Source organism: Drosophila tropicalis, unplaced genomic scaffold (assembly GCF_018151085.1).
Source record: "Drosophila tropicalis isolate 14030-0801.00 unplaced genomic scaffold, ASM1815108v1 contig_1187, whole genome shotgun sequence".
Classification (NCBI taxonomy): Eukaryota; Metazoa; Arthropoda; class Insecta; order Diptera; family Drosophilidae; genus Drosophila; species Drosophila tropicalis.
In genome coordinates this window covers 2,120,607-2,139,510 of record NW_027172559.1, presented here as the reverse complement: position 1 = coordinate 2,139,510, position 18,904 = coordinate 2,120,607, and the positions used below count along the sequence as shown (strand labels likewise).

Genomic DNA, 18,904 nt, shown 5'->3' with positions numbered 1-18,904 from the left:
CATGGGGAGAGTAGTTATGGGCAAATCCAGTGGAACAAGCCATGATCAAATATATCCTTAGTAACCAGCTAGGTCCAGTTGGATTTCTTCAAATTTTCATGCTTTCCTTTGCCCAATATATCCCATTTTCTGAAGGGTATCTTCAAATCGGTGCCATAAGCTAAACTATGGAATTTTTGTTCATCTTTCTTTTTGTGTTTTCATCCAAGTTCGTGATCTTTATCTTAATCTGCACTTGGACATATGTACATACATAGCAATGTATGTAGGCAGATACATACATATGTATGTATATAGACGTATGTATGTTTGTAAATATATATTCCTATTCCGCCTCAGACTCAAATATTTGCTCTGAATTTATGTGGCTTTTGTTTTATCAGCTTGTTTATACTATGATTATGTTTTCGACTTTGCCGAAGGAAGGCAACTTGCTGAGACGACAAAAACCATTGTTTTTTTGCCTCGATTCTAACTACTTGTATTTTGTGTGTGTGTGTGTGTGTTTGGTTTTTATTTTCCTCATTTTGATTTTGGTTTACCATCGTTTCAGAGGAGCACTCTTTAAGCCTATCTGTATGACCACCATGTTCCACATCTCCCCTTCTCTCCTCTCCGGCAAATGTATGTAATGAAGCATAAGCAATTATGATAATGTCGTTTTTTGTTTGTGTTCCGTTCCAGCGATGCTTTGCTTATCAGCTACACCAAAAGCAACAGCAACAACAACAACAACAAGAACAGAAAGTATACAAAAAGATTGTAAAGGAGATGACACTGAGCGAGGAGGTGGTGGTGGTTGGTGGGAGGCGGTGTAGCAACAACCTCGAAAAAGTTGACTCAAAAAAATGGAAAAGGTTAACGATTTGTTTTTTTTTTTTCCTTCGGTTTTGTGTGTTTTGTGAATCATATAAATACACTCACTCGAATGGAAACACATTCAAAAGATGAATAAGAAAATGCACGTGTTCAATTTTCATATTGGCCCTTAAATAATAATTATGAAAATAAGTCATTTAATATATCTACAATAAAGTCGAAAATAAATTTGATCTCTATTGTTATTTAATTTCAAACTATGACTCAATTAAAACAAAGCTGATCTACCTTGTTTACTTTTTCTTTTGAGCTGATAAAGCTTGAAATTCCTATCTTTGAAATTTGTTTACAATTTCCCATAAAATCTATTTACTTATTTCCAATACAAACAAATCGCATAACCTTATAATCTTTGATTACACTTTCAGGCAAAACTTTCCAATCAGTTTAGAAATTTTGTTTAGGATTAAAAGAAATATAATAGAAATAGAAAATGACATTTGATAACAAAATTTAATCCATTTTCCATGCACGACAAATATTAAGATAGTCGATTTGGATAGTTGTCACATTGTTTAACAGATTTGCACTAAATATAAAATCATGACGAGATTCCATAACTTTTAGATAGTATTTCATATGAGAAACAAAAAGTCTTCTAATCTTTACTGAGCTTAAACAAATTATTATTTAGGTAAATATTTTTCGCTTAGAATACCGATTAACATAATGTACAATCAATTCCAAGTCGTGCCAAAAGTTGTTCGTTTTACCTTTTTTTTAGGGTATTTTATATCAGAATGAAATGAAAGAAAAACAGGCCTTTGCCATGCTGTTTTCTACGTATCTCACAACTGACTCACAAATTGCACTTTTATCAATTTTATATATATATATGTATGTGGTATAAACATTTGAGATATTTCACAAACTGTTTTCATGAATGTCACGTAAAACATGCGCCGAGAATGAAAACGAAGAAAAAAGGCAAATCCTAGAAACAACTTTCGAGTTCAGGTAACAGCAATTTAGACTTTTTGGAAAAAGTTTTTCTCCTCTTTTTTTTTTCTACCTCACTTTTTATTTTATTTATGCTGTTGTTGCTGACGCCCCCACTGGCAATTTATGCAAATCAAAAAATCTGAGCAGCAACTCTATTGATAGGCCCCCAGCACCCAGTGGTACCAGCACTTGAATTAAGCCATGAGCCTTCGGGCTAGACCCGAGAAGTTTGAGTAAATTAAAATTGACAAAAAATAAAATAAAATCTGTGTGAAATGTAGCTCTTTCTACTACATTATGCCACGAGCAATGTATAGAGAAGAGAAACGGTGGCTGAGGGAGGCGAAGTGTGTGGAAAGGGGCGTAGGTGATAGTTGTGGCCATTGCCTTGACACTTGATGCCTCAGACTTGTTGTCTCGAAACTCTTAAGAGACTCGGGAACGTTTATCTAAAGTTCAACAACTTATGCAAATGCATGAATGTCTGTGAGTGTCTATCTGTGTGTGTGTGTGTATGTGTGTGTGTGTAAGATGAGTGTGCTTCAATCAAAGCCAATGCTCAACTCGATGTACATATAGACATACATACACATATAGAAAAATGCTTTTACTAGGAAAATATGTGCAGGAATTTCCTCTTTTGAGTTCTTTTTTATATTTTCCCTTACAGTTGGCCTTCTTCTCTTTTTATGACAAACCACAATTGTTGTATCTTGTATCTCGCTTATTCACTGAGTGTAATATTAATGTAGATATCTTCTATGGTTATGCATTTTGATGCGATTAGTCATAAAGCACAAAGAATAACTTCTTCAAATTGTCAGCCAGTCGAAATGTTGTCTGAGCCCTATAATCAGCTTAGGACGTACACACACACACACACACACATACAGAGATACAGCCAGAAGGTTAAGTCAACAAAACAGTGAGAGAAAAACAAATTGGTTGTGGATTTGTCACAAGGCAAACACATATGTCAAACAAAATAAGCCCTGGAAATGAGAATGCCTGATAATCAGGTAAAAAAGAGTGCATTGTGTATTTTGTTTACAGGTAGCTGAATGAGATAAGGTTCACTTTAATCTAAATAAAACAATCAAAAAATTTATAAAAAATGAAAATTTGTGAAAGCAAAAATTTGATTCAATTCATAAATAAATTCAATTTGCTCCTTTCACTTTGAATTGCCTAGCCTAACAAATTTATTTCATGGCAAAAATCAATGCACAAATAATTTAATTAACAACACACAATTCAAAATGTTTTATTTTCTTTTTTTTTTTAGCCAATTTGACAAAGTTTACTTGATAATTTATAGCTGTCGATTATTTGTGTTGGAATAATTTAACTGGAATTAAAATAATTTGTGGTTGTCGGGAATATCCCCTAAAATAAATACATATTGTTTAGAGATTTCTTTGTAATTTCCAGGAACACAATTATTATCGTATTTACTTATACTTCATATATTATGATTAATCTGAGACGCAAAATAAAATTAAATTAATTAATATAGAAAATGACTAATTGAACAAAATGGAATGCATAAAGAAATATACACACATATACATATACATACATATATATGTATGCTAGAATTTATAACTGATAAATAGAATTTGCTTAAACAAAAAACTGACCAGCTGTATGATTAAATATTTTACGTCTTTAGCAAATGTTTATTTTTAACAATTGCAAATTTAGAGAATATGATTAAGACAACGATTTCAGTCTTTTGTGGTAGTTACTTTTGTATCTTTCATCAATTTCATAAAAAAACTTGAAATTAAATAAACTATAGACAATAAACCTAACTAGGCGTAAGTACTTAAACAGACAGATCATAAAATAAACCAAATTGAAGGTAAATAACAATTGAACTGAAACTATCTTAATGAACCAATTTCGTAGCTTGAATCTGTGTTTATTTGAAACTAATTTTACCATAAACCTTTCATTCTCCCTTTTTTTTTCTATGCCATAACTAGATATCAAACCAATTGACTTACATAATCCCCAACATATCTTGCATATGCCACAATTGCTGCTGCTGCTGTTGCTACTTTTGTCTTACTTATGCCACATACTTTTGTCGGGATTGCTGCCCCATTGTTTCTGTCATTATTAATCCAATTAGCAGCCGCAAAAGAAAGAACATGCCCCCCCTTCTTGATCTGCTTTTGGCCAGTATTCCAGTCGATGTCCAGTCGCCACAGAGGCAGACACTAGTAGATGATTGCACAATCGTACTATAAGTATAGTCCACCATATGTAAGTATTTACAACAAAAAACGTGAGCTATACGAAATTGGGTCAGGCGCCACACGAGATCGCAAGACCTCAAGAGAAAGACCAAGAAAAGATAGAGAGAGAGAGAGAGATATGAGACCAACCAATAGACCATGTGCTGCCCATGGGCATAAGCGGCTTAAATATTGTAGTAGCCTCACAGCTACTTAACGGCAGACATTGGGGCGGGCTAGCAACATCGATGCTGATGATGATGATGATGATGGTGAACAAGATGATGACACAAGCATCACATGTAGCCAAGTGCATTCCATTTACTATGCACTGACCGAATGGAAAAAAGGTCAAGTTCATAATCTATACTCAGCATTTTAACCCCACTTTTGTCCACTTAAGCAGTTTTTGCTAAAGAACTTTATTGGCTTGCTACGACACTACATTTAGAATAAGAAATTGTACGTGTGAGTGTCAAATCTAAGGAAAATACACTACACTGGAAAAATAATTTGCATACTTATAACAATGGCAAATTGCTTGAGAAGGATCTAACCTACATAATGCAAGATGCATCTTTCATTTATGACAAACGAAAGGATTAATCGAATTCCTCGTCGAAGTAAATATTATGTTTTTTTCAAAGATATTTTTTATTTATTTATTTATTCTCTCTTTTGAGCTGTGTTAAATATATGTCTCCGACATATTTTCCAACTGTTTGTTTTTTTGTTAACACTTCTTAACTCGAGTTTAAGTATTAAAAACTTTATTTGTTTAAGTTGTCTGTTCCTGGCTCTTATTGTTCATTATTTATAGCATATTTTCTTGGCTTGTTTAAACAAGTGTTGTTTTTATAATTTTAATGGTGTTTTTCTTATTTCACGGTGCTTTATTGCTAGGTTAATGGGTACATTTAATCGGCCAATTTGAGTGGGTAATGTGTTCTATAGAGTTATGCATCTGTTTTAATCATTGTTGTATATATAAGCTATTTTTAGTATCGATAATTTAATTCCAAACTAGTTGCTAAGCTAAAAAGTGTTTAGTTAGAATTGGCCAAGAATGGTATACAGAATAAGTTCTATTCTCTAGATTTAGTTTTCCAAAGTGCGCTCTTACCACTTTACCCACTAAAAAGTGGCAATTGAAACAAATTCATCGTTTCCCCTCTTTTTATGTCTCATCTCAAGCCAAATGCATATGAAAAAGTGCCAAAAACACTTTGTACTCTATTCTTGTGTTTTATGGGGACACAGCTGGCGGCAAATTCACTTTGTGGTAATTTATGCCAAGGAGTGCAAAACCCGAAGAAATGTTAAAGTTTTTACTCATAATTAGCTAAAGAGCCTCAGCAAATAAGGCAAAAAGATAGAAATGTAAAGCAAAGCAGGCCAAAAGTGTCAGAGTGGAGAGGAAAGAAGCATTTTATCGCTTAATGAGCACTGAAGATGCCCTCGAGCTCAACTTAAATGAAAATAATAACTATGAAAATGCCATTTTGCATTATATTATGCTAAGTATATATTAATGCACATTGTACTAAATGCAGTAGAGAGCCTGACCCAATTTTAGTGGTAGAATGCCGCACCCAAAATGCCTAACCAAGGCTAGGCAAAGAAACAAAAACCCCCCGCACCCCTAAAAACAAAAAAAAAAAAGTGAATTGCCACCCTTTTTCTGTTATTTTAGCAGCTCATCTTTTCCATTCCGGAGCGTGCTGCCAAATACATTTTTTTGGTATTTGTTTCGTATATGCCTGACATATGGGTTTGGTTTGTCTATATCTCCTTCCCAGGAGAGGTTTTTAACAGGGGGGTGTGCCTGAGAGGGGCGAAAAAATTGGGTCAATGGTGCGTATATAACATTTTTGCATCTCTAATGAAATTTTATAAATTTATTGAAATATAAACACAGAATGCATTCGATGTGATTGAGTAACTCTTTTATACAGCTTCAACTCAACTTTATTACGATAGTTTTTTATCTTTAACAATATTTCCAAAAATTGCAATAAAAAAATCCTTAATGAACATAAACATTTTAATATTTTTTTAAGGATCTTCATTAAAAAATAGATGGTCTAAGATCTAACTTCTTACACCATGTTCTGAATTTTATTTGCCATAAAGAGTAAAAGAAGATTGTGAAGGAAAATATTCACAATTATTAACAATTTATTTTATCGCCTTCACATGTTAAAACAAACTACTTTTATTCCACTTGGTAATCTTAATTCGAAAGCAAACAAAATTCATTTCTGTGACACATCCTTACTTCCTTCAATTGGGTAACAAAATGAGAATGCCTTTATACAGGAAGTGTAAAAATTTACATGCGGAGGACTGCGGGATGAAAAGCCGACAGGATAACAAAAGCATAACAACATGTACAACCATAACTACAAGTAGAACGAAACCAATGTCGACGTGTGACATGCACGTGCGTTAAATTCATCATACGCCATGGTGACAGGCCAGCCAGCAAACCCCTCGTTGCCACACCCAACCGCCCAAAACCAAATTCCCTGCACAGCAACAATAAATCCCCTCCCCAAAAACACACACACACACACAGTCAGCCAACAATTGAAATGTTTCACGTGTGATTCGCCCCTTTCATGTATTCAGTATTTGCCCTTTTCTGCCGTTGTTTTTTTGCCTCGGCAGGCCAATTATGAATTTGTCTCTATTTGTTTATATTAAATGCGGTAGAGCGTCAAGTAAAAACAACAACAATTTGATAAAAGAACTGCATAAGCATAAAAAAGTTCTATATCTTGCAGATACTTTGCATTTGTTGGCAAAAGTTTTTTGTTTTTTCTGTTTTTATGTTTTGTTTTGTTTTTTTGGGTGGTGGCGAAAAGTTTTTCAACTTGAAAGATACACAAAGAATTTGGCACGTGTTGACACTCAGTCACCTTTTTCTATTTCCCTCTATCTCTCTCTAATTTTCCATCTCCTCTTCTCTCTCCTCTCAATAGGTATAAAGTTTTTCTGGCTGTGCGAAAAACAATTTGAACAAAAAGGATTTTTAAGCGATTTTTAATTAAAATTATGAACAGATGTCGTTTGTTTGGAAAAACTTGTTCAAGCTTAAAAGCAATAAAGCAAAAGCCATAAAACAGAAAGAAAAAGAGAAAGAGAGCAAAAGAATAAGAACCAAAAAAGCAGAACAAGTAACAAAAAAAAGGTTAAAAAGCAAAAACATAAAAACCGTAACCAAAAACCCGCTCGATGACATACAAATGATAAAGATGCAAACAAAGAAACCTAAAAGAACCTTTACGGTTGACTCAGCGACTGCCTCAACAAATTAAAAATAATAAATTATATATAAAAAAAGGTATTCACATGCTTCGCTGATAAATCTATAAAAATAAAAAAATATTCTAAAAAGTGTAAACTCACGTCAACCTGTCCCGAAAATATTTAGATGAGGTCATTATTAACACTGCTCTTTGTATTTGCCAACCGATTGTTATTTGTTTACTTGTAAACGAAATATTCTTAACTCTTATGCCTCAGACTGGCTTTTTGGGGTTTTGGTTGCTTATCGTTAAGCAAATATTGCTCATTCCACTATTGGGGGCACTGCCGGAGACCCTATTGATACCATTATCGAAAAGCAAATACCAAACCGACTAAAACAGCTCTTCATTGATATTGATACGCCTAACGGTTGGTCTGTTATGGTTTGTGCTGATAAAGCAGTTCTCCATGTTACCCCTACCATGTCTAAGAAATAGAAAAGTCAGAAGTGTTTTTTTTTCTGTGTCGTTTTGGGGTCAGTTATTTGGTAATTGAAAATCATCAGACGAAACTAATAAGAAATGGGTCACAATAGGACTAAGTTATTATGAGGACTTAGCGGTCTAGAGCAGCCTGAGAACTGGCGCAATAAAGAATCGAAATGAATAGACAGAAATTGTTTTCGATTATGTAATGCTTGATATTGCTTACAATTGGAGACTTCGTTTTGGCCAAGGCAATTAGCTAATAAATTTAAAAAATAAATCTCTTAACAAAAGATATTTTCTTTATTTCCCTGCACCTTGTTCAATTGAATTGCTTTTTGTATAGCAGCATTATTAATTAAACATTTGCTTATCCCATGTTTACTCGATAAAAAAAACCATTTGTTTGCACACCTTTTACTTTCTGTTCCCCCCCTTCCATCTATCTCTCAACACATTTGCCTTTTGTATAATCAATCTCATTGACAACTTGAACAGTTTCCGCCTTAATCTGTGATAGGCTTTGTTTGATAGCTTCATCACTTCAGCAACGGCATCATATGCAGATATTTTCATTTCACTTTTCCTTCATGTTTTCACAACCTTTCGCCATATAAATGACATTTGTGTGTGTCTCGGGTAAATTTTGATAAATGATACAAAACAACTTGAGATCGGCTTATGATGAGAGACAAAAAAATGCAGCCAGCAATGATGATGCCCAAGATGATGCCCACGATGATAATGATGATGATGATAATGGGGAAGCTAAAGTTGGGTGTGTTGGCTTGGGAAAGTTGTTTTTCCTCATCAACAGCAACAAAAAGAAGAAAAAACCGAAAAGGTTAAAAGTTAGAGATATGATCTAAAGCAAACTGTCATTATAATTTTTTGTTCTTCCTCTGACGAGGGTTAAAAAAAGTTTTTGCTATTTGGCAAATCATAAATTTTATTTATAAACTTGCCGGATAAACAAAAAAAATATTTGAGAAACAAATGATGTTAAGCTACAACGAATATTTTATGCCCTTAAAAATCAATACATTCAATTATTTCTTTGTATGATAAACTTAACAAAAAGTTTAAAGAATTTTCAGTCCCATCTATAGCTTAAGATGACATAAAATTCAAAATAATCTATTTTTTCAAATGTATTTCAAGTTTTTCTTACAATATTACAATATTTTATTGGGAGAAGTACAAAGAAAGTGGATTTTAACAAAACTAGAAACCTTTTGGAAACTATTTTAGTCGTTCGATTTTTGAAAACTTATTAAATTGTTGAAGTTTTACTAGAATGCACAAAACCCAACATAATTGAATAAACAAATTGTCTACTCTATCAGTAGAGTATATTAAAAACAACATTTATTCAATGTCTTCTTGAAACTCAATCTTTGTTAGACTTGAAAAGAAAAAAAATAGCCATGAATACGGATACACATATGTATATCTCTATACACTTGTGCGATTATTTGCAATTTGTCATCGATATAGAGTGAGGGCGACACTGAAATTTGAGTGAGTCTCAGTTTTTTTTTTTTTTATTTGTCAAGGGGAGATGCAGGAGGGGAAAAACGATTTCCGTGGAAATTGTTAGCCATCCAAGGCAGCTGAGCGAAACACATTTCTGTCTGTTAAGCAAATCTCAGTCTGATAGCCGAAAATCAATTTTTTCTTTCTTTGCCTCGTCTTTTGCACTTGAACGAACATTGGATAACCCTTCAGATGGTGAGAATATCTAAAACTAATTTGAATAAAAACAATCTGGGGACTAGGCAACATAATTCGAGGCAAAAGCGGAAACTTTGCGACTGCACAACAATTTTCATTTTTATGACAGAGAGCTGTGAAAAGGAAGAGGTCGAGTGGAGTGGGGGCGAAGTGGGGTGGGTATGCCATTCAAGACCACACACAACCCCAGCCGGGTACACTCAATTCGCTTTCAGTGAACTTGAACGACAGAAACATGGCTGTGCATGCTGATGATTATCCTGAAGAGAAGGCGACCAAAATCCTTGGCTGAAACAAAAACAGGCAACAGACATAAAAATGGGTGTTGGGCCAAGTGATAAGCAAACAATTTTTGTTCTTTCTCTCTGTGTCTCTTCTCAGGCTTGTCTTTTATTTTATTTTGTTGTTTTTTTTTTTTTTTTTTTGTTCGCCTTTCTCGGGCTATGACATTCAAACAAAGACTGAAGAAAAGCTAAAGAAAAGCCAAAAGGAAAAGCGAAAGTGAAAATATGTAGGTCGTTTCCCTGCCCGCTTGTTAGCTGTTTAGTTATTAGACCAAAAACAAGCTGGACCATAAAAAATTACAATAAACGCCAAACACAAAAGGCAAAATGACCAAACCAAATACAAATAAAAGCGACCACAAGATATTTATATTGGCTCCAAGATATATCTACTATACGAGTATATATATACTATATATGTATATACCTATAGTTACTATTCTCTGTTTGGTTTGTCATGATCTTTTTGGGCGCCACTCGATTTAGTGTGGAAATTAATTTTCTCTCTCTCTCGCCGTTTCTGTTTCTCGTGTAATTCTGAGATGAATAGAAATTAATTAGCCACGGCTCAAATGTCGAATTGCAAATGTAGTTGGTTTTGGTTTGCTTCGGTTAATAACCTAAAAGTCTCTCCCAATCTCTCTGACTGGCCCAAAGGAAATTCAATTTATGCTTGCCACAAATAAGGCCAAGAGGTGGAAATTGATTTTGACTGCTTGGCCCACAGATAGCATAGCAAATTCTTATGAGTGTGTGTGTGTGTGATCATTTCTAACTAATTGCTTGATGTAACTGGTTGAAAATAATCCTAGGAATATTTAGAATTTAAATGTTTTAATTGTAAGTAAATTTACTTGAGGTACATCTTTAGTTTATTTAGTCATCAGTAAATTTGCTTTATGAGTTTTAAATTCTATTAGAACTTATTTTCAGGGCATTTTACCTACTTTCCTTATTGTTTGACTAAACAGTTGCTGTTAAATTTGATTTCTTTCTATTGTTAAATTATTTTTAGGGCCTTTAGTGCTTTTTCCCCACAATATACTTACTATGAAAGTATTTCATTCTCTAAACCCTAAGCCCACTCAATTGACAAAGCCTTATGAACTTTCCAATTTGGGGGGAACTACCTAACTTGAAAATCCCCATACGAGTTAATCTTCTTTCCGTTTTATATGCTGATAAAACTCTTTGGCAGCAATCAAAAACCGCAACATGTTAACTGTTAATGCCCCCAGACACCTATTTGAGCCTTCTTCGGTTTGGGTCCTGGATCCCGAGTCCCTTAAATGCGCCAAATATAAATTATATTAAAAAAAAAAGAACTGAGACGGGTACCAAAAAGTCTCAGAACTCAATAATTCAAAACAATTTCGGTTTTATTGCCGGAAAAAAAAAATTGTATGTTTCCATTGTTGTCGAGGACGGGGATGATAATGGGGATTTTAGGGATTCCGCCCACACACATAAAAAAAAACCCCAAGCCCAGTTTAACCTTACACAAAAAGCATATGGTCAACCCTTTTTTAACTGCTCTGGGTTTTGTGTTCAGTTCGCTGGTGTGAAAGGCGAAACTCATATTAAACGCAGTGTTGTTGTTGGGGTAGCAACACGCGGGTCAACTTACCGTGTTTGGTTCAGCGAAATGTTCGCAAAATATTTCGGGGGCGTTGGATGGATGTTACTGCTGCTCCTGCTCCTGCTGCTGATGAAGATGAACGGCTATGGTAATCCTTTTAGTGCCTGATAATGAAATATTCTCCTCGCTACTCTTTTACGAAAATTCCCAAGCACACAGACAACAAACAGTCGGATAGACACAATGTTAATGAAGTTTCGTTTTGGGCTAAAAATCCGTTTTTAATATAGCACGTGAGTCGAGACGAGAGTGTCGAGCGGGCGGGAAGTTGTTGGATGTAATGTAAAAATTTACCGCGTAATTAAAAACAATCAGCCGGCTTAATTACCATTAATTGTGCAATGCTATTATTCTATGGGTATGCCATGAACCTTGTTGGTTTGGTAATTTTAATTCAATCAAAAGTCACACAAATTCAATTGACACACACTCACACTGTGACACCGGGAAGCGCGGTGCAGAGAGGGGGGAATTCACTTTGGCAATTAATTTAGTGGCCAACCGGAGATAGCAACGCCGTGATAAAAACACAAACACGTAGATTAAGACGACGAAACCTTTTCCAAAGAGCAGACGCAACAACAAAAAAAACATTCGTTCGTTCGTTCGTACCGCACAGCGCAAAATTCCAAAACAGAATGAAACCGAATTTCAAATAACAGCACAACAACCGCCGCTGCCGCTGCCAAGTCGAACCGTCAGCTAACAGTCCACTCTGTTGACTCGAAATGAAACTGTTAACGAAACCATGAGCACTGTAAGCATGAGAGGAGTCAGCCATGCATGGGTGGCGTAGGAGAGGATTGAATAAACAGCAGATAGAAATGTATCTGATAGATACTTTCGTATTTCAGCAAGGTATAGAATCGAAATTTAAAGAAATGAAAATCTAGCTTATGGATACAATTCGAAAATGTTCAGTCATAATCACAGCCCAAAGTGAAATATCCTTGAATTCTATAAAAAACCATTTTGACTATCTTGGTGGCCGTAGTTGTGATATTATAATACCTATTTTTCGTATAGACCTATATAATATAGTGTTCCGATCCTTAAGATTTTCATACTTGATCTGCTCCAGGTAATAAAGATAAAAAATATCAACCCGATAGCTTTTAAGATGGCTGAGTAAAATGCATACGCACGGACGGACAGACGAACGGATGGACATGGCTATATCGACTCAGCTTCTTATGCTGATCAAGAATATATATACTTTATGAGGTCGGAGACGTTTCCTTCTGTGCGTTACAAACATCTGACCAATTTTATAATACCCTCTGCAAGGGTATAAAAATTAGACTTCACATTGAGCACATTCTTTTAAAAATCCACAAGGATCACATGTTTCAATGGGCAAATATGAAATATAGATAAATTTTGTAAGAATTACTTAATTCTTGAATTGGTTTAACCTCACAGCCATCAAATATTTGAATTAATTTAAGCGATCGATGACAAACAATTAGACAAATTATTAATTCCAAAAATATGTCATTAAAGCGATTAATACACATAATCAATAAACTCATATGCTATTGATTATCTTTATATTTAAGTTACAAGTAGGTATATAAAATGACCGTTTAAAGATGTTAGTACCTTGACTGTTGTACATCAGTAAACTACGTTAAACGAAATAGAATGTCGCACTTTCTGCTATTGTTAACTAAAGTCCTGGCATTAAATGTCATCCGCTATCGATCCGATGAACCGCATTTTGTGATTTCGAAATTCTGGATTACTTTTGCGAAGTGCTTCCACATTTTTATTGTCTTGCCGTCGTTTTGTGTCACCACAATTTATGCTATTATGTTTTCAGTTTTCGACGAATGGAATGTGTTTTCCATATTCTTCGCCATGCTCATTGGCACCTTTTACATTTGGGAAATTAGTGTGCACTATTGCGGTTGGTTTCTGATATTCAGGGCCAACGAATTATGCCAGCTCTTAAATGAACTTGTAAAACTCAGTCAGATTCATCGTCGTCTTAATAATAAGCCACTGCATATATCTCGATATAATTTAGTCTCCCAATGGGTACGTGAATTTGCCCTGTTTGCGGGTTTTTTTACAATCACAAACGTTTTCACGCCACAACGAAAACTCTTACACATTGTGTTCTGTATACGTCTATTGATTGCGAACTGTTTTATTGATTTTGTGACGTTATGGCATTATCACTTAGTTAAAGGACTGGAGGAGTTTTTTGAAAATCGCTTACCACAGCAGAAAGTTAATTGGTCTCTGTGCATGGAATATTTTGAAGAACTGTTAGTTTTACGTCGAAACATGCAAAAACTTGGCTGGGTATTTCATACCCTTAGATTAATCTTGGAGATGGGTATCATACTTAATTTATTCTTTATGCAAAATATGTGCGAAAGCCGAGCGACTTCTAGCTCAGCAATTGTAGCAGATTTCATTGCTATTTGGCTCACTTCAAAAATGTTGCGTATCATATCAGTAGCTCAGGAAATAATTAAAATGGAGCAACAAATATTTAACCATTTTTATAAGCATCAAATACGCCGCATGTTACAATGTCGTCCATCAAAAAATGGGCATTGGAAAGAACGATGGGTTAGTATATGAGTATTAAAGTAGAGAATAAAAATAACAAATATGAAAACAATTTTATTTTCAGTTAGATCAAATGAATTTCAAACAAAATTTCCGGGACGAACGCTCTGAGACTTTTAGGAATTACAACTACTTACGGCGATCTCTTTTAATTGAAATGGGCGATTTCGTGGCCATCAATAGTTTGTTTTTAGCAACTTTTAAATGGATCTACCCAGTGGCTCATATACATAGTTGTTTTTAACAAATAAAAGGCTTAACTAAATGTGGAATTATTCATAAACAAATGCTTTAAACAAATCTTCTGGCAAGTAAATAAAAAAACACATAAAAATCTTAAGTCGATAGATGAATAGACTGATTGATCTATCTGAAACTCGTTGACACTTGCATTTTTAAATTTTATTGCCAGAAATACAAGATCCTTTACTCTTATATTTTAAATAAAGATAAATGTTTACATAATTTTTGCTTCATTTTTAAAATTATTAATAAACAAATAAAAGACTTTTGTTTCCTTTGCCTTCTGCCTACCTAAGAAAAATATAAAGTGATAGCTGATAGCTGAACAATGGTTCATATAATTCAACAAAAACCTTATTCCAAACACTTTTCAAATACTTTGGATGAGTCATTAACAGACCTTTAAAATCCTTTTATCTGTTTATCTGGCGCCTGTTCACAAAATCTACACAAATTGTCAGCTCATTAATGAATTACAACCCGACTGTCACTGGGCATAAGCCTATAATAAACTACTCGGCGACTAAGAGACCATGGACCAGTAGCACACTTTTGCGTACTTATTTAAATGAGACACTACTTACCTTACAATGCCTAATAAAAGGCGAATGTAAATCGCATTTCAGTTTCAAGTAATTAAAACCAAAACAATTTACAACCCGGCTGGCATTATATAGACCCCTTTCAGTGGAAATCGAGACGGCAACGGCAAATGAAAAGAAACCGAAAAGAGAGGGCGACATTCGATTACGCGGGCGTTGTCAAGACAACGATAACAAAAGCGACAACAAACAGTACACCAATGCGACAGCCTTGGCCAAAACAATTGACACAAACAGTTTCCCAGGTAGTTGAGCCGCAGACATAACACACAAGAAAAGCGAAAAAATTTTCAGCCGTGAACTAAAGTGCTGCACCTGCAAGAGGTAAGAGGCGGCAAGTGCATACCCATTGAGATTCAACGGAAACCAACGCGGAAGTTGTGCAAAAAATAAAAAAAAACAAAAAGACGAACGAGAAGTGGAAGAGAAGAATAGACTGCAAAAAGGACATCCCAGTGAAAATTCATTAAAAAGGTATTCCAAACGTTCATGGCCATGAACTATTACGACGAGGAGATCACCATCAATGAGAGGCCCAATAGCAAACACCTGAGTAGTGTGCAAATGGATAGGAGTGGTGCTGGTGGTTCAAGCGGTAGCGGCGGGGCAGCAGGTGGAGGTCCTTTGGTGGGACAAAGGGCAGCAGCAGCCAGACAACGAGGATTGGTAAGTAAATGCGGGAATGGAAATGAAATGTTGAAAGAAAAATACTAAAATGAATTACTTCGACTTTGTTATGCTTCGAAAATTCATTTCAATATTATTTATAAATTAACATTTTAAATTAAGTAAATATAAAGTAATATGACAAATGTGGTAAAAAAGAAATTTTATGTTTTTGCACGGGAATATTATAAAGTGCTTTCCATCATTTTATCAAGTTATTCCTTTTGATTTAGCACTTTCAAGGAAATTCAACAGACGACGATGGTTTACTACAGGACATTATAGATCACGATGATGAGGCCGAAGAGAGTGACGATGACGATGATGATAGTGAAATGCAAATAGCCAATGCTGCGGTTGGATTGCAAATGCCAGCACCAGCTCCTCGACCACAAACTCGTCCTGGTAGTACACGCAATGCCAAGACTTCTGCGCCCAATGACGATCAGCTTAGTTCTGGCAGTGATGAAGCCTTGATGGGTGGCTCTAAGTTTCCGCATCACAAATTGCCCTTGCCTACTCATCAGAGAAGAAGTGCCGGTCAAATGCGAGGTCAAGAGCATCAGACATTTAATTTAACACCGGACAAATGGGAACAGTTGCCATTGCCTGGGGATTTGAAGGAACTGTTTCCCTATATTTTGAAATATACGCCGCAATCCATTGATACGCCATACCACTTGCAGCCATTCATACCGGAATTTGTGCCCGCTGTGGGAGATGTTGATGCTTTCCTTAAGGTTCAAGCTCCGGCCCTGATTCAGCCCCAAAGTCAGCAGGTTAGAAAATACATTAAGTCTACATTTCTATATAAATATATACAAATATTATCTTGTAGAGCCAACGTGACCTTGATGAGCATCTCCAACGTTTAGGCTTGTGGTTACTCGATGAACCATCCGGTGCACAGAGTGAGCCAAGTTTATTGAATATGAAGTTAAGATCCGTTTTGAGTGGTAATCGAGGGCCAAATCCACGACATGCATCGTCTGCCTCACTCGTTCCCACAGCCAGATCCGCTAAAGACATTGATAAATGGATCAATGAGGTTGAACAGGTTCATATGACACAATCGCTGTACGACGCTCAACCGCGTAAGGATATCGATGCCCTAATGGAAGACTGGCCACGCTCCTTCGGGGATAGTGACACCAAGGATGCCCTCGAGCAGGCCTATCGATTGTGCCTGCAACAGCAAATCTCATTGTCCGATTATATACGATTGCTGTGCGAACGATTTGGGATTGAGGGCCCCCTGGACAATCAAACGGATTATATACATAACGTGCAGACACTTTTTGCCCTCTACCTGGCTGCCAGCCAGGCTTGGGAATAGAGGGCAGTGAGAAGCTGCTAGGGTGGTGGGTGGTGGCTGTATGGAACGACTAATAACGCTAATGGCTTCGATTAAGTGACAGCCAGACGCCGTTTGTTTACCTCTAGCAGAGGCTGACCATTGGTTCTGACATTGCAACTGGTGTGATTGTTCTTTTGCGTTTTCTTTTTCTGGTTGTGACTTAATGCCACTTGAAAAAAATGTTGATCCCATAACTTTAATTTGCTATTCTTAAATGCGTAAGTATCTAAACGAATGAAATAAATATTCATGATATAATTATATTCGAGCATGAAAGTAATCGAATTAATTATATAGTATATACATATTGTGACATATTTTGGACCTGCTAATTGAAACAGCAGTTCTTCAATACATCACAATTTTGAAAATTGCAATGAATTGTTGTACTTAAAGTAAGTTTAAATTTAAAAAAATAAATTTAAAAAGAAAGGAAATAATGATGCCTAACGCTTTTAAGTTAAAACCTAATTCTAAATACTAGAGAACGATTAAAGATTCTTGCTAGTCTCGTATTGTCTGAAGCGTATGTATACAGTAAAACTCAAAATTGCAATTTCATTTGGCGATATATAGAATTTGAGTAAACATTTTGTCTTCTTTTGGCCAGAAGTACATTTTCTTTAAAGCGTCTATACGTGGGCCAAAACATTAAGCAGTCAAATCGTCTTAAAAATGAACACAGACTAATAACTACCAGAACAGAAAAGGAATGAAAGATAATGTACGAAAATTTTGTTGATAAATTTCAGCTGTAGTAACACAGTTAGTAACACTTAATCATTTAGTTCCTTTTTATAAGCGAGAGCTTAGAAAATATCTAAATACGATTATTAATGCTTTTTACGCTTGATTTCAAAGAGTTCACAGAGTGTACAATAAAGAGAACTTGACTGTCTCACATCTAAGACCTATCTAAAATTGCGTTCTAGATAAAACCTTTTCTAAATGTTTATGAAAGCCACTTGTTTAGCAAATCTATTGTGTGATATGTGTGATTTCTTTAAACTTAAGTAAAATATCAATAAGTAAACGTCATACACATCGTATAGATTGCAGCTAGTTCGTCCGACACTTAAACCAATCATGCACTTCATCAAACAGCCAAACAAGCAGCTACTACAACAACAACCAAGCCGTGTCTCTAATTAGGGACCGCTTAAGACAACATTGACCAGGCCAAGCCCAAGCTTTAGCCCAAACCTCTGCCCTCGACGACCTTAATTATGCGTAAGCCGTTAAGAGCCCCATTAATACCATTTTCGTAGTGCCGTGCCACATCCACATCTGCAGTTGACACTGACTCTTTCCCTCTCTCTCTCTCCTCGTCGCCGTTTCTGTCCCTGTCTATGTGTATCGCTGGTCTGGATTAAGGGTGTGGGTGTGAGGAAAAATGGCTGATGTCAATCAAAAGCCACCTTCAACGCCTTTGCTCACAAGGCAAAACACATCATGGAAAATGCATTACATTGCAGTAAATTTGTCATCGCCTTTTGTATTTGATGCCCGTTTTTGTGGCAAGGATATATCTTGGATTGACACTTAGTAAGTCATTAACAACTGGCCGGGCCATAGTAATAACAAATGTTAGAAATTAGATATCATAGTTCATAAGTATTTCAATTAAGTTGTATTTTCGCAGTTGACTTTCTGTTACCTGAATTAAATTAGAATAACCTTATTTCCATTTTGCCGAAAAAGAAAATCGAATGGAAGAGTTTGGTAAAAGAATTGAAAATTGAATCTTACTTCTTGCCTTAGATTTTTATATATTGGAAAAATGTAAATAAGATGCTTTTTTTGTTAATGATTTGCTGGAGAAACATTAATTAAAAACATTAAAGTTAATTTTCTTCAAAGCTTCATTACTTTTCTATGAATTCTTGGAACCTCTCTACAACCTTAACCGGGTAAATTTATTTTGTGACAGGATATGAAAAAGAATTTAACATATAAATGCATTGTAAAAAACTAGGATAGACGGTAAAAGCTTTT

General features: G+C 35.3%; 1 protein-coding gene across 1 annotated transcript; it reads left to right on the top strand.

Annotated features, from left to right (window-relative positions):
• The first annotated feature begins 15,144 nt into the window (after window positions 1-15,144).
• On the top strand, window positions 15,145-16,888 carry IFT46 (intraflagellar transport 46). Its single transcript, XM_068290699.1, has 3 exons — window positions 15,145-15,552; window positions 15,786-16,331; window positions 16,391-16,888. Exons 1-3 carry the CDS (start codon window positions 15,376-15,378, stop codon window positions 16,886-16,888), a joined length of 1,221 nt encoding a protein of 406 aa, XP_068146800.1. The 5' UTR covers window positions 15,145-15,375.
• The last annotated feature ends 2,016 nt before the right edge of the window (window positions 16,889-18,904 follow it).

Bases quoted from the DNA above. Each gene is read 5' to 3' on its own strand.
- IFT46 (XM_068290699.1), top strand. From the start codon at position 15,376: ATGGCCATGAACTATTACGACGAGGAGATCACCATCAATGAGAGGCCC. The intron at 15,553-15,785 runs GTAAGTAAATGC...CTTTTGATTTAG, and splicing joins CAGCCAGACAACGAGGATTG to CACTTTCAAGGAAATTCAAC. The intron at 16,332-16,390 runs GTTAGAAAATAC...ATTATCTTGTAG, and splicing joins TTCAGCCCCAAAGTCAGCAG to AGCCAACGTGACCTTGATGA.